Source organism: Lates calcarifer, linkage group LG13 (assembly GCF_001640805.2).
Source record: "Lates calcarifer isolate ASB-BC8 linkage group LG13, TLL_Latcal_v3, whole genome shotgun sequence".
NCBI classification, from domain to species: Eukaryota; Metazoa; Chordata; class Actinopteri; family Centropomidae; genus Lates; species Lates calcarifer.
Window position 1 is genome coordinate 26545076 of NC_066845.1, and position 20596 is coordinate 26565671.

General features: G+C 44.9%; 1 protein-coding gene across 1 annotated transcript; it reads right to left on the bottom strand.

Annotated features, from left to right (window-relative positions):
• Nucleotides 1-253: 253 nt before the first annotated feature.
• snx2 (sorting nexin 2) lies at nucleotides 254-20248 on the bottom strand. Its single transcript, XM_018663587.2, has 15 exons — nucleotides 19930-20248; nucleotides 14315-14414; nucleotides 13711-13871; nucleotides 13323-13389; nucleotides 12704-12747; nucleotides 12393-12534; nucleotides 12195-12273; nucleotides 11380-11455; nucleotides 9348-9461; nucleotides 8822-8915; nucleotides 7445-7650; nucleotides 6645-6788; nucleotides 3803-3883; nucleotides 3595-3666; nucleotides 254-2950 (listed from the first exon to the last, which is right to left on the bottom strand). The coding sequence occupies exons 1-15, from the start codon at nucleotides 20026-20028 to the stop codon at nucleotides 2900-2902; spliced, it is 1530 nt and encodes a 509-aa protein (XP_018519103.1). The 5' UTR covers nucleotides 20029-20248; the 3' UTR covers nucleotides 254-2899.
• Nucleotides 20249-20596: the final 348 nt, after the last annotated feature.

Here is a 20596-nt window from a genome sequence, read left to right on the forward strand (position 1 = left end):
CAAGACGTTACGTCCTCTGGGCCGAGCTACTTCTTCATCCTCTCATGTTGGACTGAAGGCAGACTGGACGCTACAGTGACTCAGTATCACAGAGAGGCTAGCTGGTTAGCATGCTAACTCCAGTAGAAGAAAAGAAGTGAGTATTAGCATTGGCATTGGCAATTAAAATAATCTTACTGTAAAATTGAGCAGAGGAACATGTGATAAAATGTCATCAAGCTCTTGAATAATTAAAAGCCAGTCCAACCATGGATGAGATACATTCCTTTATTATAATTAAAGTACTCAAACATCAGCTCTGCCGCGGAATGTCACGCCAAACCAAAAGTTTAAAAAAATTTGCTCACATAAAGCATTTCATCATCTGTCAAAATAAAAACAAAACCAATCAACTGAAAACTTCCAAACATTGCGCACCATTAGGTGGCAACATAAAGTGGGAAATAAACCATGGAATAAAATACAAAAGGTAGCAATTGACACAGTGTGTTATATGATTTAAGATCGAAGAGCAGTGGGGATGAAGGCTGAGCACTTAAAGTAAAAAAATCTAAAATATTTCCATCTTTAAAATCAACTTTAATCTGAGATGAAAATGCTTCTGATAGATTCAGTTTGTTGGATTATAATCTGATAATGAAATGTGCTTTGAATTTAACAGAAATAAAAAAAATCAAGGAAAAGATTCTGTAGAATTTGCAGTTAAATATTTCAAACTGCAGCCCTCACGCTGATCAACAGGACGAGAGACAGCCGGCAAAGATAATCCTCACAGCCTGAAGAAGCTGCTCTCTGGACGGACACACACTGTCACCTGACACACACTCACTTCCACCTGGAGCTACTTCATCACCTCTGAACTTCAGCTTCAGTTCAGTCTCCTTCAGAAGAAAAATCCTTCGTCTGCAGTGAAAACAACTCGTCAGCATCACAAGCTGCCAAAACTCAAAATGCTCAGAAGATGCTAACAAGCTGTTTCATTCCTTCACTTTCTGTTACATTGAATAAAATGAAATTCAGAACATCAGCGTTTCCTCTTTGGTGCAAACTGAGCATGAGGAAGAAAACCACCGAGGTTCTGTTCACGCTGCAGGTTCTGAACTCGAATGTGACTCAGATCAGTTTATTTCTTCACTCCTTTAACTTTGGTCTGACTGTCGAATCATCAGTGAGCAACTCGGTCTCCTAGAAATTATATTTCTATACAACAAATCGCAAATATGTAGACGTATCTGTGGACCTGGTCTCTGGTACCACGGCCTGAAGTGACGCTCCAGTGTTAATCTCTGTCTTATTTTATTAGCTTAGCCGGTCAGTCCCTTTAATCTGGTCATGATAACAGTAACCAATGAATGGTTTCAGTTGTGGTGGAGAGACAGTAAAGAGCATTTATAACTTCCACAGGTCAGAGGATACAGATCATTCTACGGAGAGTTTACTCTTATTAACTGTGGGAATTAATGGAGCCGTTTCAGGCAGAGGAAAAGGTTTGGAAACGTTCATCGACAGCAGCAGTGAACTGAACCAGAGGGTGACTTTCTTCCTTCTCTGCTCTCATTGGCTCAAAGAGGACGGAGACAGAAAACGTTGCCTTCACTCACGATCATACAGCAACAAAAACAAAGGGCTCTTGTTTTGAAAGGGAGGGCGTGAGGGGAAGTGAGGGGGCCGAACAGGTGACAGGAAGTACAAGAGACAAAATAAGAGAGGATGCAGTCAGTCGTCCTTCATCACTGACTCCAGATCAGTTTCACAGCTCAAGTTCCTAAAATAAAACCAACGATATTCTGACTTTGTTTCTGTTTTAGTGGATAAAGTTTATGTGCTGTTCTAGAAACAGCTACATTCCCCAGAGAAAAGAACCGGTGCTGCTGGGTAAAATAAAAAAAAAATGTTTGTGGATTATTATGTTTAACAGCTGATGAAGCAGACAGGTGAGGGTGGGGTTAAATGTGGCGTTCAGGGGTCCTACAGAAAAAGTTCTGCTCATTTTCACATTCTCGGTTTCAAAAAAGTCAAAGGTTCAGCTGTGTTTGGAGAGAAATCCACTACAACTCCCAGGGAGCACTGCTGCGGAAATCATCCAATCAGAGAACTCGTGAATTCAAGGTTCACTTACTGGGTTTTTAATGAGTTTTTGACCATATCCCACAGCTTTCTACAGGATGGAGGAGTTACAACCTCCACCCGTATACGACCACCTTTATGTCACGCCAGAGTCCATCTTATTTACTGAAGAAGGCAGTGGGATACAGTCAAAAGCCCTGGAAAAAGACAGTAAGTGAGGCTTAAATTTAAGGTGTTAAATTCTTGAATTATGTGGGAATAAAAAGTCTTTACCTCAGAGCGTAGACATCGTCTTTGTTGAGAAACTTTGAGATTATATATAAAAAAACAACAACACTTCTCTTTCCCCTCGTGTCTGGTGATCAAAGTGCTCTGAATGTAAAAACTGACACCACATCAGTGTGTTTGTGTGGAGAGGAAAGCCGTCACCTGGGCCTTACGCCGTGCTGCGTTCAAGTCGTACAGGAAAATGAAAATAACATTCACTGCAGGTTTTCAGATGATGAAACATTTAACTTTTGACATCAGCAAGAAGGAAAGAGTACGAGTGAGTTATCGTTGTTAGTATCATTGTTGTGAATGCATCATGTGGTTCCTGACAACAGTTACTCTGACGGGACCTGAACGCAGCACAGAGGTCAGAGAAATAAAAGATGGTGGAATCAAGAGTTTTGTCGATGTTGTGAAAATGTCACTTGGAGCTGGTTCGCTGTCTCACTTCTCTTCTTCACTCTGGGGCATCAGGAGGAGGAGGAGGAGGGAGACCCAGGAGGACAGGTGCAGTATGGGTAGTGTAGTTTGACCAGGACTGTCTGTTGTGTGTGTGTGGACTCTATGAGATGGCCTTGGCCTCGGGTAAGAAGGCCTCCCAGTATTTTATCAGCTGCAGGAGGAAAAGAAAACACACTCATTTTTCATCAACAGCTGTAGTCTGGTTATATACACACATTCAATTTACACTGTATGTACAAAAACAAATGTGTTGTATTCCACTCTGAATGTATGGAAGTCTGTGGCTGCCACTTAAATTTAAATCATTTAACCACAATGTGCAAAAATTAAATTACAACTTTCATATTTGAAAATATATAATCAATGCCAAAATTAAAGATTCCACAGATAAATAATTTTCAATGCAGTGCATAGTAGCACTGTCATAATAAAAATAAGCCAAAGGAAATTCATGACATGTAGCTCAAAGTACACACTGCACTTACTATGTGTTTGTATGAATGTGAAAATGAATTTAAAAAATAAACATTTTGTTTTTCATAAAAGTCATTTTCATTCTTATTTTTTAATTTTTACTTTCCCTGGATTTTATTTATTTATTTTTTTAACACATCACACACACATAAATGCAAAATAAAATTTCAGTTCCATTAAAAGATTTAATTTTGGCAGCCAAACACTTCCATAAAAGTAAAATCTATTATGCTAAATTACATTTATGTAAAACAATATTTTCAACAAGCTGCTGCTGTTACTAATAATAATCACAGTATAATAATAATATAATGTCTTTACCTGCTGTTGTGTCTGAACCAGTGACTCCAGGTATTTGATAATGATTGTTTTAAAGTCCTTCACTCTCTCTTTCTGTTGAAGAATCACAGTTTAATGAATAAATGAAATTCAGATCACATTAACATTCATTCATTCATAAAATCATTCACTGTAAAGCTCATTCACTCATTCATTCTCCTCTCCATCACATCCTGGTTTTTATTCTCACCTCAAACCTGCTGACTTCTTTGCGGATGGTTTTGGAGATTTGTTCAAAGTCTCTCTCTCCCTGCTGGACCTTCCCCTCCAGCTGAAACACACACACACACACACACACACACACACACACACACACACACACAGAAAGGAAAACAACATTTATCATTTCATCTCCATTTCAGGTGAAACACCCTGTTGGTCCATGTGGATATTTTTCTGACTGGATGTTTTGTATATATAAGCACTGAACCAGGGAGGACGAACGTGATTCACCCACTTCAGTCTGAACATTTAATAAATATGAAACAGTTAAATGATTTCTGTGCAAACTGAATTTCTCTCCTCTTGATGTTTCAGTGTCGATCTCTTAAACAAGCAGCTTTTGTTGCCTTTCTCGCAGCAAATTTACAAAATCTACAGTTTAATTTTTTGCTAATTAAACATATTCAGGAGGTGCAGTTTGATATTTTAGCACTTTGGACCAGTTGTCGTTTAGATGAAGCTTATTAATTGAAGTTATTGATATTTACTAAACTAACACAACAACCGTTTGGTTAAATGAGTTTAATTAGATCATTAGCTCATTATATGAAGTTGTCATGAATAAATCCTAAAAAAACTAAACTACATGAGCCATGCAGATGCAACTAAACACTCTACGATCAAAGTCGTCACATGAAGGGGTTTGTCTCTTATTTGACTCAAATTTATTCCAAAATGTCAAATCTGATCTACACTGACAAACTAATTCATGTGACGGTTTGGCAGCAGGACACCAATATTCAGCTGAATGATGATAAACAGAAACGGTACGATGAGGCAAATGAAAAGGGGTGAAGCAAGCGGTCAGGTAGGCAGGTGGACACACAGCGACAGAGACAGACTGACTGACAGACAGACAGACAGACAGACGGGGCAGGTCCTACCTCCTCAATCTCCTGGTTGCGGGAAGGCATGGCAGGGAAAATGCAACAAAATTTAAGAGGCTGGAGAAAAATGCTCAGAGCTTCCAAAATCATAGAGGAAGATCCAGAGACATGAGCAAACACTGAGGAGAAACGAAAGCACTGAAAGGAAAGAAAACCCTCCCTGAACCTCTGAGACTGATAAAACAAGCAGCTGGGTACAGTATTAGAAGTATTTAGAACACTGTCAGATACTGTGATCAGATACTTCCTTATCTAGATTTTATTTCTTCAGTTTGAGCATCATCAGCCTGAGACAGAAAATATCTGGCAGCTTTATTTTAACAAAAACATTTGTTTTTCTACATGAAAACCTAAAAAGGATCTTTAGAGGAAAACTGTTGATTTAATAATTCAATTAACTGCAATAAAGAAAGAAAGAATCAAAGTCTGGTTTTACTGATGAGTTTTGGAGGAAAACTAGATTTAAGCAAACAGCAGTGACTGTTAGAAACCCTGACTGTAGTTTGTGTTTGCTGCCCACAGGGGGCAGTGTGGTTTAATAATCTGAACACCAGTGAGTGAGGACATGATCGGTTTAATGGACGGAGTCACACTGACGTTAAACAGACGACTGTCGTTCAGAGGTGGAGCTCCCACACACCTTTATTAAAGTAATCTGGACGTGTTTAGTGGATTTGTGTGAACCTAGTATCAAAGCTTCTCTTAGTTTCTGGTGTTTGGTGTTAACAGACGTGTCCAGAGAAACAGAAAACTCTTCCTAAGCACAGGAGGAGGAAGTTCAGGTTTGACTCGTCTCCTTCTCTCCAGGTGTTGGATATGAATGTATGTACAGTGGTGAAGAGGTTTCATCTGCAGCAGCTGTTGAGCAGGTTTCCAGCAGCAGCAGCAGTGTGCAGTAAAACTCTTTGCTCTTTTTTTGGCCTTAGAAAAAGCCGCTGTGTGTTTTCTGTTGGCTGTTGTCAAGGCGTGAACCAAAACCCGACTCCTGACAGGCGGCAAAACTCTCGTCGGCCCCAAATAAATGTTGGTTGTAACTCTACTGCGATCTGTCCTCGTCTGCAGCTTCTGACAGCCTCCCCCTCCTCCCTCCCCCCAACACTCCCCCGTTCTCCTCCCAAAACCCCACATCTGACAGCTCCTCCGCTCTAATACACAGACCCCCGACCACGCCGACTCCGTCTGTGTGTGTGTGTTGGAGCTGACAGACAGCGGAGGATGAATTTGTGTGGTGACAGCTTCAACAGACGCTCTAATAAAGTACTTTTCTGCTCTCTCCTGCTCTTGTTTGTCGTTGTGAGTTGGTGTGAAGTCTGCAGACTGAGAGAAAACAACACTTCTACGTTTTCACATGGCTGAACTGTGAAGGTGCACTGGTTTTATCCGACTGGGCACACCAGCCGCCTCGGAGAGAGGAGAGCGGTGCCGGAGAGAAACGTCTCACCTGATTCATGTTCTCATCACCATTAACCAGTGTGCTAATTATTTTAAACAAGTCAGCAGTGAACTGCAGTCGTCACATCGATGAGTAATAAATCTAATCTTCTGAGGAAACACACAAAATGTGACCTGTGTCAACAGCTGAGTCAGCTGCCCTCAGACGACTGATGAGAAAACACCAGAGACAAATAAAGACAGAGGAAGAAAAGGCTCACACACTGTCCTTTAAACACAGTGACGGACTCAGTTACTTTTAGAAGATGTAACTAATGAACCTGTAACATCACAGCTGAGTGTGAGGAGCATGCTCTCAGTGGAGAATACTGCTGTGGAACATTATTACAGGTTTAACTCTGTGATCAGCTGTCACTGATCTGACTGTAGCTTCTTATACAAACATTTCATCTGAGGTTAAAATTCATCTACTGACCTCCATCATTTCTCCCCCACCTGTTACTCTGATTACCCCCCCCCCCCACCCCTCACCTCTTTGATCTCGTCTTTCGCCTGCTGCAGTTTGTCTGGTTTGTTGGTGAACTGCAGTTTGGCTTCAGCTTCTCGTTTCTTCTGCAGGAGCATCTGACTGTCCTGCCACTTCTGCCACGTCTTCATACGGTGGTCGAACACACCCTGAACACACACACACACACACACACACACACACACACACACACACACACACACACACAGAAAGAAGAAGAAGTGTTGTGACGATGGAATCAGAGAGAGGAGGTTTCTTTCTCAGCTCATGTTCATTGTTTTAAAGGAACAGAGGAAACTCCTGTCAAACCTTCTCTTCATTTATTCTGGTTTCAGTATTCAGTTAAACAGTAAAGGCTCAGCAGCTGCAGTCTCAACACGAAGCCCCCAATAAACAGCTCATGTTAAAATCTGATCTACTAACTAACCTGCCCTTTATTTTCCTCAGTTAATCCATTAATTATCTGGTTTAGAAAACACCAGGGAGCAGTGAACAGAAAGATTCCACTGACTCTCTTCTAAGTCAAAGAAAAGCAGCAAAATCTCACATTTGAGGAAGTGGAAATAAACATTTTAGACTTTTTCCTGCTGTTAACTTCCTGTTGAACGACTCTTCTCTTTCGTTCCCACCTGGACTCAGGTGTTTCAGCAGCTCAGACAACTTTAACCTTACTGTCCTAAATGAAAGCTGATCTCTTCCACTGAGGGACTGACACTCCTGTAGAGGATCTAACTGCTCCAGATTCCTGTGGTTCAGTAGATCCTCTGCTGGTCCTCACAGCAGTCTGAAGCAGACCTGCTCGTACCTTGACGGCGGTGATGAGGCGGACGTAGTCGCCCAGTAACTCAGAGAAGAGGTAGAAGTCTGCGTTGGCCTGGTCCTGGTGCAGCTGGTCGATCTTCTCCTCCACCTCCGCCAGCTGGGACAGAGCTCGAGACAGAGCCGTGTGGTCCTCGCTGTTCCCCAACATGGCCGCCGACTTGGCAAACTGTGCTGTGTTCACAGAGAGCTCTGGAGAGGAGGAGGAGGAGGAGAGGAGAGAGGAGAGGAGAGAGGAGGAGAGGAGGAGAGGAGAGGAGAGGAGAGAGGAGAGAGGAGAGAGGAGAGGAGAGGAGGAGAGGAGAGGAGGAGAGAGGAGAGAGGAGGAGGGAGAGGAGGAGAGAGGAGAGGAGAGGAGGAGAGGAGGAGAGAGGAGAGGAGAGAGGAGGAGAGAGGAGAGGAGAGGAGGAGGAGGAGAGAGGAGAGAGGAGGAGGAGAGGAGGAGAGAGGAGAGGAGGAGGAGGAGGAGAGGAGGAGAGGAGGAGAGAGGAGAGAGGAGGAGGAGAGGAGGAGGGAGGAGAGGAGGAGAGAGGAGAGAGGAGAGGAGGAGGAGAGGAGAGAGGAGAGAGGAGAGAGGAGGAGAGGAGGAGGAGGAGAGAGGAGAGAGGAGAGGAGAGGAGGAGAGGAGGAGAGGAGGAGAGAGGAGAGAGGAGAGGAGGAGGAGGAGAGGAGAGAGGAGAGGAGGAGAGAGGAGAGAGGAGGAGAGGAGGAGAGAGGAGAGAGGAGGAGAGGAGGAGAGGAGAGAGGAGGAGAGAGGAGGAGAGGAGAGGAGGAGAGAGGAGAGAGGAGAGGAGGAGAGGAGGAGAGGAGGAGAGGAGAGAGGAGAGGAGGAGAGGAGGAGAGGAGGAGAGGAGGAGAGGAGAGAGGAGAGAGAGGAGAGAGGAGAGAGGAGGAGGAGAGGAGGAGAGGAGGAGAGGAGAGAGGAGAGAGGAGAGAGGAGAGGAGGAGAGGAGAGAGGAGGAGAGGAGAGAGGAGAGGAGAGAGGAGAGGAGGAGAGGAGAGAGGAGAGGAGAGAGGAGAGGAGAGAGAGGAGAGGAGGAGAGGAGGAGAGGAGAGAGGAGAGAGAGAGGAGGAGAGGAGGAGGAGAGGAGAGAGGAGAGGAGAGAGGAGAGAGGAGAGGAGAGGAGGAGGAGAGGAGAGAGGAGAGGAGGAGAGGAGGAGGAGGAGAGGAGAGAGGAGAGGAGAGAGGAGAGAGGAGAGGAGAGAGGAGGAGAGGAGGAGAGGAGGAGAGGAGAGAGGAGAGAGGAGTGTGTTTAAATCCAGATCAGTCTTCTAGCATGGATGTGAATTTAAGTGTCTCCATCAAAGATGGACGCCGTGACCTCTCACCAAACATGGTGCAGTAACATCAGGGGGAGCGTACCTTTCCTGTGACAGACCAGAGACTCCACGCTGGCGTGAAGTTTCCTCAGCTGAACGTCCAGATTCTCAAAGTGCTGCTGCTTCTCCTCGAACCACTGACACACACACACACACACACACACACACACACACACACACACACACACACACACACACACACACACACACCAGTAAATTCTCTCTTTTCCATTTGACTTTTACTTTCACTTCTTTCCATCTTTCCTTTATTCCTTCACTAACTGTCGTGATGCTTCCTTGTTTCCATCCATTTCTCCTGTTTTCCTTCTACTCCAGTTCCTTATTTCTATTTATTTTTTCCTTCTTGCTTCTTTATCTTCATGTTTCCTTTCTTACTTCCAACAACTTTATTTCCATCTCTTCTCTGTCTCTTCTTTATCTTTATCTTTCCTTCCTCTCTACTTCCTTGTTTCTTCACTTCCTCCTCATTTCATCTTTCCCTCCTTCATTACTTCCTTTGTGCACTTCCTTCCTCCGGCCTCACTGAGACCCCTCCCCCCCCCACTCACGGCGTCTGACTCGTTCATCTTGATGGTCATCTTGTTGACGGCGTCAGCGGCCTTGTTGACCATTCGGAGGAGTCCAGCGCTGCTCAGAGCCTGAGTGCTGACCGCCCGCGGCAACTGGACGACAGACAGACAGACAGACAGAGAGGATACATGGTTAAATAATTCACCTCTCCTTTACTGTTTATTAGGTGGAGTAAAGTTACCAACTCTTCCTGGATGAGGCTTCAGGTCTTTAAGGTTTTAATCCCTCCAATTTGTTTTTAATTTGAAAGCTCAGCAGGAAGTGTTGAGTTGATGTGGAGGTTTACATTGGACTGAATTTACCATGTGAGCTGTTATATGACCATTATCACTCCACGCTGCCTAGATATCTGTTTGTATTAGTTTACGTTGTAGTGACTGTAATCAGAGGATCTGCTTCGCTCTCAGTTTCTGATTCTTTGACTCATTAAAATGGTTTTTCTCTTTAACAGTGTTTCGTGGTTTCGCTCTCCTCCTCTCTGAGTGCACGTCACTCTCTTTCATTTATCACGTTTAATCTTTAACCTTTTTTCATTTAGAGTTTCTGATTTGTCTGTTTCTTTGCTTCTTATCTTTGTATTTCTTTCTCTTTCTTCTTCTCTTAATCTTCCCCAGTTCTCTCCGTCTTATTTCAAAGCGTCAGTCTTATTATTTTGACCTGTCTGTCTTTAACTGAACTGATTCTTCTTCCTTCCTCTGATTTTTTCTTTCTTTTGTTGGATGTTCTGTGTCTTTAGTTTCTTTCTCCTCCATCTTCTCCTCTAATGTAGCTGTGGTCTTTTCTCTCCTCCTCTCTGATTGTAATGTCTCCCACGTTTCAGCTCCAGTCAGATTTAATGCAGCTGCTTTAATGTGCTGAGCAACTTTACCAGCTGCAGAAACCGCCTCAGACCCTGAAAACGCCCGAGCGTCCGTCTGAAAATAGGCTCATTTTTCTTCATTCTGGAAAAGTTTATTTTTTCCTGGACATACGAGGTTTTCCTCTGATGGGGGTGGGGGGGGGGGCAGGTGCCCCCACCTCCACCTCCAATCTAATTTAACAGGGGCGGCAGCAGCCAGGGGACGGCTCGGTCCCCGGGGCCCTGACTGACGGAGGGACGAGGGTAAATGAGCAGAGGCGGGGGGTAAAAATAGCTTTCAATTGCAACTTGGTCCCATTTGTCCCCCCCCCCTCCGCCCACCCTCCCCCTCTGGTTGTGTTTCATTAAGCGGGCCGGACGGACCGACACGCTCGGCGAAGCGTCCGAGCGATTCATCTGTTAAATCGGTGACATGAGGCCATTTATTCTGGACCAACAACTGCCGGGTCCTTCACAACACAATCCCACTGACGGTTAGCTGGGTGGCAGTGAGGGGGGGGGGGGGGGGGGTGACAAGACGAAATGTTACAGAGGATTTAGTGGGAGTGGACAATAAAGTGAGGAAACAGGAAACGCCGCAGGCCCTTAAACCCTGAGGCAGTTTTTAGAGGCCGGGCTCGCAGGTGGAGACGCTCTGACCTCCTCCGGATGATTCGCTGCTCCCTAGTTTTTTTAACCACTGGAGGCCGGAGCTGGTCCGTCCGTCTGTCTGTGCATCTGAGTGAAACACCTCAACCATGACTGAGCAGATTTATACAATAAAAACACCCACAAACAACTGGAAGTGTGATTTCACAGCACCAGACTCCATTGACTAAAACAGGGCTTTTACTGGGAGCTGCTGGAATACCACTGCCTCCATCTGTCAGTGTGTCTGTGAGATACATAGAGATGTTTCTGGATCTGACTCTTTAATAAGAAGCTCTGTCTCTGTAGGAATCCTGTCCTCATGCTGTCAGACATTAAAAAGGGATCAGGCTGTAAGAACTGAAACAGAAAGTGGATTAAACCTGTGGTGAGAGAGAGAAGCAGAGAGATGTCGTCTGTTGATAATCAACAGGTTTGTTGAGGTTCGAACAGACTGACTGACGCTGATGTGTTCGACACATGATCAGATATGTTCAAGTGAAATGAGGAGTCGTGTTATTTACGTCTGAGCTCTCCAGGAACTGCAGGACGTCAGGATCCTTCAGCAGGACGGGATGTTTCACTGTTCTCATCAGATACCTGAAACACAAGAAACTCTTTCAAACACCAGTTTGATTCTGACAGTGAAGTTTTCAGGACGATCAGTTTCCTCCTCTCTGGTTGTTGGTGGAAAATCTGAAAGGCTTTTATTTTGAAATTCTGTTAATTTTCTTTGATCCACAGTTTAAGATGAAAATTAGAATTTACACGATAAACTGAAGACGTGAAAAACTAACACACAAAATTAATGTAAATGTTTGTCCTCATTAACATGACACTGTGTGTGTGTGTGTGTGTGTGTGTGTGTGTGTGTGTCCATCAGCGTGGAGTTCTGCAGCACTGAGCTCCATCAGCTGTCACTGGCTGACCTTCCTGTCAATCAAACACCATCAGTAAAGGGCAGCAGAATGTCAGCCCCGCCCACCACTCTGCTGCTCAGTATTACACACACACACACACACACACACTCAGAAACATGAGCATGTGTGTTTGATAATGATGTATCTAATATTTGTGGTTTAACCTTTCGGCCTGTAAAGTTCTGACCAGGTTGATCTTTACCATGACTGCACACACACACACACACACACACACACTGTGTGTCTTGTTTGTTTGAATGTTTTAACAGTGATTAAAAAACTTCTCAGCAGCTGATTGTCAAATGTCAGAGTGTCCTTGAATGCACCACAGAATCAGACGATGAAGGTGAGTGAAGGTGAGTGAATGTTGACCCTGGTGAACGGAGCGTCTCTGTGTGACTGTGAAAACTAACTCGTACCTCTCCAGCGCCGACCTCCTCTTCTCCACAAACTCGTTGGACGACTGATCCTCCTTCCCCACCTTCACCTTGGTCATCCCTGCAGACCAGGAGACAAACAGCTCAACCAACAGGACGAGGGCCGGTCTACACACACTCCACGTTCACAGTAATGTTGTTAATGGAGTCCAGCAGAGGGAGGCCTTTAGTTTCACTTACCCACGATGCTTTTCTCCGGAGCAGGGGGGACGATGTAGCCTATGTGCAGGTACTTGGAGGCCAGTTTACTGTGCAGACCCAGGAAGTCACTGAAACGCCTTTTTACTGAAAACTCATTACGCTTAAACAGAGACATGGAGGTCTGGGAGAGAGACACAGAGAGAAAGGAGAGAGAGAGAGTAAACCAAACTGAACAGACAAACATGAACAAGATCAAATACACAAACATGCTGAATGCATTGCTTTCTAATTAAAACCATCTAATACCTGTGCAGTAAAGAGACAATGACAGATAGGAGAATAAACCTCACCTTGGTGGTCACTTTGTAGGCCATGTACGCATTCATCCCATCACCTGCAACACACACAGAGCGGAGTCAGGTCCACGCACACACACACACACACAAACAACGACCAGCTTCATGTGCTGCAGGATCTCATCAGCAGCAAATACACACTGATACTGTCAGCTGCATTAATGCTCTGCTCAGACCAGCCTGAGCTCAGATATCAGACTGGATGAACTGGTTCCATGTGTTTTCTAGCAGAGGTCATCAGGTGTATTTACAGTGTCTGTGCCTGGGATCATGTGTACACACTGCGCCTGGCAGCTGCTGAATATTACAATCCTCCACAGTCGGCTCAGGTCAATAACACACCTGCTCCACACACACACACACACACACAGAGTGAGCAGCAGGTTGTGTCACTGCTGCAGGCTCCTGAGGCCTGTAATGACAGACTGCAGCCTGCAGGGGGCGCTGGCAGGGCTGCATCAACAAACCATTAGCACAGTAATGTGGAGGTTTACTCCGTCACTCGGACTCTGTGAAACATCACTTCCACCGTGTTGATCGTCCTCCTCTCAGTGTTCAAGGATATTCCAGGGTATTCCAGGACTACAAGGCTGTGAGGACGGTGTGCACTCACCAACTTTCTCAGGGTCAGACACTGATATGTGCATGTCGAACGAATCCCCGCCCTCCTCCTCTTCAATCTACATAGAACAGGGACAGGACAGTTTAGTCCTGCAGAGACGTTTGGTTTGTGTGCGATGACGACAGGTTAACAACAAGATGAAACATTATCAAAGGCTGCAGAAAAAATACACTTCCTCCCTCTCTGTGTATGAACGTACCTGAGAATTTACAAAACAAAATGAAACCTGTTCAATCGATCAATGAAAAACACTAAACTCCCTGTGTGAACGTCACATTTGTTCCTCGTTGAGTTATCAGTGAGGAAAACCAGCTGCAGCGAGCAGAGGAAGAGATCCACTCAGACAATAAAGTGTGTGTGTGTGTGTGTGTGTCGTCACCTCGTCGAAGGAGGAGTGTGTGAACATGTCGTCGTGGGCGTGGCCGATGCAGGGGGTGATGACCGAGGTGGGAGGGGTGATGGGGGTGATGGCGGGGGACGGACCGTCGGACAGCAGGACGTCTCTCTCCGGACTGTCCAACGAAACCTCCTCTGTGGCTTCTACAACACACACACACACACACACACACACACACACACACTCTCTTTTACCTTTCCATAAAGCCTACATTACCCAGAATGCAACTAAACAGAGCAGCTCAGGACGTGTTGCATTCATGCGATGTCGACAGAATGGGAAAAACAGTCGTTAATTGTTCACACATTCCTCCAAACAAACACAATTAGTGTCAGAGTTAATTTGATAGAAGTGCTGGAGGTGGTGCGTTTACTGCCAGTCTGCCAACAGTGTGTTGACACTGTGTCAACACACTGTTGGCAGTGTAAACTCTGCAGCTGCTGGTTTCTACTGTTTCTACTGACTCTGAAGGAGCGTTCAGGTCTCATCTGTGGATCCAAACTCTGGCACTAAAACAAGCAGCATCAAGTGTGTGTGTGTGTGTGTGTGTGTGTGTGTGTGTGTGTGTGTGTGTGTGTGTGTTTACCTGCAAACAGGTCCTCTGGGTCGTCATCGAATAGTGAATCTTGTTTGGGTCCGTTTGAGTTGGTGCTGATGTCTTCAGCAGGTAGACTGGCTGGTTCTGACTGGAAACACACACACACACACACACACACACACACACACACATTGAACACATGAACATTTATTTTCAGTTCTTCTATTTCAGTAACATCACACATTTCTTTTCTTGTGTTGTTTGGTGAACTGAGGTTCTTGATATTTAAGTGAAAGTAGAAGTGGAGTAAAGGAAGAGTGTGTGGTAGGATCTGACCTACGATCATGGATCAGTGCTTTATTACTGCAGCTGTAGATGAACCTTTCCATCCTGCAGCTGAGCCTCTGACTCTGGTTTAATATTCAACATTCAGTCAGTCAGACCTGCTTTATTTCTTCCTCTGAGTCCACACAAACTCAAAGTATCTCGACTTTCAGGTCGCTCCAGCAGCTGAGAAGAAAAGCAGCGGCCACGTCTGTGGAGTGTCTGTGCAGACTCAACAGATTCCACAGAAGAAGAAGAAAACAGTTTGCAGCAGTGTGTGTCATCCATCCTGCAGAGCCACAGAGCTTCCTGCCTCCAGAGAGGAAACAGCCAGCTGCTCCACAAACACTGAAGCTGAAACTGATCGATCAGCAGCAGGAGGCTCTGATCACGTGACGTCACGCCGACATCCACGACTCCTTCCTGAGGAACAGACTTCACGTCAGCACTGACTCACTGATGCTGCTCTACTGACACCTGAGGGGCGTTCAGTGTCATCAGTTACACTGAGTTACTGCCACACAGATTCCAGCTAATGACAGAAAAATCACATTTCAGCTGCTGCAAACTGGAACTGAAGTCTGCGGGTTTGATTCCAGTGAAATGACACAGAAAGTTTGTGTTTGTGCAACGACAACATTTCTGTGCTGTGGAAACATCTGACCTGATCTTCATGAAATGAACTGATCACATTCATGTTTCCACGAAGGAAAACTGAAGAAAATCTGCCTGTGACGCCCTCTCTCTCTCTCTGGATCAGTATCATCTCGTCTGTCAATGACCTGACTAAACGTGCTGTAGTTTCTGTTTCTTCTCACTTTAATTCACTGAAATCAAACAGACACTCAGTGTGAGACCAGAGCTGAAAGCCTCAGTGAGAGTCAGTGTGTGTGGATGAGTTCCTTCACAGTGCCACTGCTGCTGCTGCAGTTCCTCTCAGCAAAGCACTGAAGGAGTTTAACCCCCAGCTCCAGAAAGAAACCAGTAATTACAAACAGACTGAACACAGAGCTCTCTGTGCTGCACATCCTCAGTTGACAGTTACTGAATCACATGTGCAGAGTGTTGCAACTTTACACTTACACTTCCTGTAAAATCCCCACTCGCTGTTCTTTACATTTCAGCCTCTGATCAAACGTCTGCGCCACATGTTGTGTTGTTTTAACCTGCAAATCCACCAGCAGCCTGAGAGTCATTTCAGCCTGAGTCAGTGTTGTAACCTGATAATGAACCAGAGACCATGATCTCACGGTGTAGACTACAAACAGCAGTGACTCCTGCAGCGGGCAGGAATGCAACATAAATTACCTGAGCAAAGGTGAAACATTGATCAAAGAGGGATCTAATACACTGACATCTTTCAGCTTATCAGACTGTAATAAAAGCAGAGTTACTGTGGCTCTGTGCCTCCACCGAGCTGCAGGAAATACACTCACAATAAATACAGAGAACTTTGGTTGGGACTATTAACGCATGTTTAGCAGCAGCCTCCATTTTATTTGGCACCTTTAACATGTTGGGAGGTTGATTCTCAGTGAAATGACTGACTGCACGTTAAGAGGAGGTTCTGGATTTGATGAAAAGCTGTTGAGAGGAAGTCTGGTTCTGGAAGGTGCTGAGACGTTTTCAGATTATAAAGAAAGCGAGTAATTTAAAGAATTATTCAAACACGTGTTGACACGGCGAGGTTGTGGTTTGGAGCTAAAACAGACAAATATTTGACCTGTTCTGATCTGAAATAATTCCCAGGCTGTCGGGTTTCTCCAGGTTACAGGTGGAGGTTTGTCCAAGAACAACAGGACCAAACCTGGAACCATCACCTGCTGCTTTACAAACACACCTGAGCAGAGAAACTCAGCTGTTCACAGCTGGAGTCCAGGAGGAGAGGAGGAGGAAGATGGAGAGATTTTAGCTGAGAGGACAGAAAGAGGAGCGAGAGGATGGAGGAGAGGAGAGGAAATGAGTGATGATAACGAGGAGCTTCCTAACCCTTACTCAGCAAACACACAGAGAGAGGTCAGAGGAAACACACACACACACACACACACACACACACACACACACACACACACACACACAGAGTCAGCTGCACATCCACTCGACACACAACTGTTCAACAACACTTTAAAAAAATCTGATTAAAATTTAAAATAGACTAAAATAAAAGGAAGCGAAGCAGGGTTAAAGAAAAGTGAAGATAAAAACCAGACAGAAAAACTTTTAACTCTGATCTGGACTCATCAAGAATCTGCTTTAAATTCCAAACATTAAGAATCTGTTGCTTCTCTAATAATAAACTGAGAGTGGCCACAGATATCAGTGACGTCTGACCAACCCCTCAGGCCAAAGTCCAGATTCTGAACTGCTCTCACAGAGATGAAGAAAGACAAACCAATCAGACGTTTGCAGATGTGAAGAAGGAAACTCAAAGGCCCAGTGTGTTAAAACTCTTTGACGTTATCAGAGTAAAAATGAAGTATCACGGAGCAGGTTTAGGTCATTCTGCCTCATTCTGTCTTCAACTTTAACCTCTGGTCTCGTCACTGCAGCCAGGTGAGACGTTAGAGCAGCGGAGGTCACGTCTGAAACTGTTATTTCAAAGAGAATCTTTCATGGAGCCTCGTGACACTCACACACACACAAGCTCCAGTTTATGAACCGTCAGTAGATTCAGCCTCAATAAATCCATAAAATCCAGTTCACATACTCACAATAACTCTAGTATTAACAGCTACTGAAGCACGTGTCGTCTGAAGAGAAAACTACACAAATGTCATCACGCTGGTGCAGAAAGAACAAGACTGCAGACACAGCAGCAGCTGAGTGAGGCTGCAGGTCCAGTCCTCCTCTGCTGTCCCTGTTCCATCATCACATCGAAAACCACAACACTGAGGCCAGAGGCTGCGAGAGTTACTGGAGTCTGATCCATTAAAAAGACTTATTTTACAGTCGTCTCCATTCATCTAGAAAGTTTATGTTCAGAAAATGAATGAAGGACATTGGAAAATAATGTGATCAGACACTGAGGAGTTAGAATAACTGTGTCTGCTTCAGCAGTGAACTATCATCATGCTGCAGAAACCTGCAGGAAACAGACGAGTGAAAGGGGAACCTGAGGACATTTGCAGAGGAAATTCATGTCACAGATGAATGATGCTGAGAAAAAACCCCCACACACAAACACAAATCTCCCCCCACCCTAACCCAAACACCTCTAACAGCCAGGCAGGATGAAACTGTAGTAACATCTCAGCGTAACAGCAGCACAAACCACATCCTGGATCAACACCTGCGTCAACACAAAGTGAACTTTCTAAAGGTTCTAATGATTTAGGACTTCAGTCAGACTCCATTAGCTTTAATCAGGTGTTCCTAATAAACTGCCAGCTGAGTGAATACTAACATCAGAGGGTGAGAGAGGAGAGGCAGAAACAAGAGGAGTCAGAGGTTATAACACTGCACCTAACCCCAGTCCAGTGTGTGTGTGTGTGTGTGTGTGCACTGGGTTGTCTGAGGGTTCAGACTTGGTTTTAGGGTTCAGACTAGAACCAGGATTAGGTCGGGGAGAGAGAGCGTCCTCACAACATGAGTGTGTCTTCATCCGTTTAATGGTCGTTGTGAAGCAGCGTGAAAACACACCCAGCTTCACCCTGCTGCTCGCTCTCTCACTCACACACACACACACACACACACACACACACACAGAGTTCATTGAAGAATGCTGTTGTGACACTCAAGGAAGACAATCATCACCAGGAATGAAGTCCAGAGTGCTGACATGACGAAAAGAGAAGAAACAGGCCTGTGTGTGTGTGTGTGTGTGTGTGTGTGTGTGTGTGTGTGTGTGTGTCTTGTTCTGTTGCAGCCTCCTAACTTTCTGAGCTGAAGAAGTTACGACACAGTTGCTCAGACTTTTTAAAAATAAAAAACTGTTGAATGATGGTCAGAGATAGTTTAACAGACAGAGGTCTCACTCCTCCTCCTTTCTGTCTCCTGCTTTAAACTCAGGCCTTGTTCCAAATCTGTTTTGGGCATTTCCAGATTGTGTCCAGACTGATTTTTAGAAAGTCTGGACCAAAGAAAACCAGATGAAATTTTGACAAATCAGATCCAACCCACATTCAGAGGTGATTCCAATCAGATCTCTACAGATGTGTCTCAGTCCAGATGTTCCAGCTGCTAAAATCAGGTGTTTATAGGCAGATTGTGTTCCCTCTGCACAGAGCCAGGCTAGCTGTTTCCCCCTGTTTCCAGTCTTTGTGCTAAGCTAAGTGGCATTAATCCTCTCATCTAACTCCCAGGAAGAAAGTGGGAAAGTGTATTTTCCAAAATGTCAAACAGCAACAGGCTGACACAGATTTAGATGAAGTGTTTCCATGTAGCTGCTGAAAGTTGCTGTAAAGCAGAACAAATGAGTCCTGCTGTGTTTCATAAAGGGAAGAGCTGATGTACCATCCTGATCATGTCCCATCAAACACAGTGTGGAGTTTAGTGGCTGAAAGTTGAGAACAAGGGAGTCACACATTCATCACAGAGGAAAGTTAAACGAACCACTCACACCTTGGTGTGTCTGCAAACATGCACATTAAACAGTTTTACAAAGCTGTGGACTCTGACTTTATAGAGCAGAATCCAGTCCAGTAAAACAACCCTGCAGGATCAAAGACCTTTGTTAAGAATCACTGCTGCATTTTCTTATAGTTTCTCTCTGATATTTCATTGATTTAAATGTAATTTCCAACTCTGCATCAGAGTATTTTGGCCTTTTTCTGTAGCTTTTCTCCTTATAAGACGTAAAACCATAAAAACTTTTACTTCTACTGCGAATTAATCGACAAAACTTCAACCACTGAATTCATTCGGTTCAAATCCACTGAAGCATGAAACAACAAAGAAGAAACTTCAGTCTGCTGGTTTGGACTTTGTGTTATTTTTCCTTTTTTTTCCCAGTCTGCCCTGAATGCATCACCCACACCTGTGTGACTGTCACCTGACGGCGAGCACACACCTACTCTGCGTTTTTTCCTCCATGCTAACATGACCCTCCTCGGCTCCTGTAGCTGTCGCTTTGAAGGCCACCGTTACTGTTGTTATCTGCAGCCGTTCCGTGCGTTTTAATGGCTGTTTTGCTGAATGATGACAGTGCAAAGATGAATAAAACAGACGCCTGCTCACGCACCAAACCTCATTCAAAAACCAGCCGTTTTAAAGGTCTCCTCCCTGCCTGCCCCCCTCCTCTAAGTTTTCATCTGTTGTCAGCTGGAGGCATCACGCCCTGCCTGCCACAGCTCCCCTCGGCCTCCCTTCATCACCTCCTCCTCCCTCCTCCTCCTCCTCACCTCCAGTGTGGCGGCCGGCTCCGGGAACAGGTCCTCTCCGTCCTCCAGCTCCTCGAAGTCGGTTTGCTCCGGTGGAGGGTCCCTGGCTGTGTCCGCCATGTTCGCGCGGTTCCTGCGGCTGATTGTGATGAAGGCTAACCGACACACACACCGACAGACAGCGAGAAAACAGTCGACTGACGGGGCGAGGGGAGGAGAGGAGGAGCGGGGAGTCAGGAGGTTTTCCCAGCTCTGTCATGTGACTAACAGGAGTCCTGATGGGAGCCGGAGAGGAGGGGGAAGAGAGGAGGGCTCACTCTGCCGCTGTTTCCTGGTACCGCCAGTTTCCCTTTAGATTAAAAGCAGAGACACCGGCGTCATGTTCTCGTACAGTTTCTGGGAATTTGGGGTTTTACCGAACAGAGGAGGAGTTTACAGTCAACAATTACACATAAACTACACATGGTGATTAGTCTTCAGAGGATATGAAGTGTCTCTGGATTAGAAATAACTTTAGGATAGAAAAAAAAAAACACTGGTAAAAGTAGTTCAGCGGAAAATAAAACTAATTTAGTAAAATATTGAACTTAAATCAGACTATATTGAAGGTTCTGGTTCAAAAACTACAAAATAAAAAAAGAATATCGATACAAATACAGATTATTTTGGGTTGAAAAAACAGATAAAA

Coding starts and splice junctions, on each gene's coding strand:
- snx2 (XM_018663587.2), bottom strand. CDS start 20,028: ATGGCGGACACAGCCAGGGACCCTCCACCGGAGCAAACCGACTTCGAG. Junction 13,872..14,314: donor CCCAGAGGACCTGTTTGCAG/GTAAACACACAC, acceptor TGTGTGTTGTAG/AAGCCACAGAGGAGGTTTCG. Junction 8,916..9,347: donor AGATGAACGAGTCAGACGCC/GTGAGTGGGGGG, acceptor TGTGTGTGTCAG/TGGTTCGAGGAGAAGCAGCA.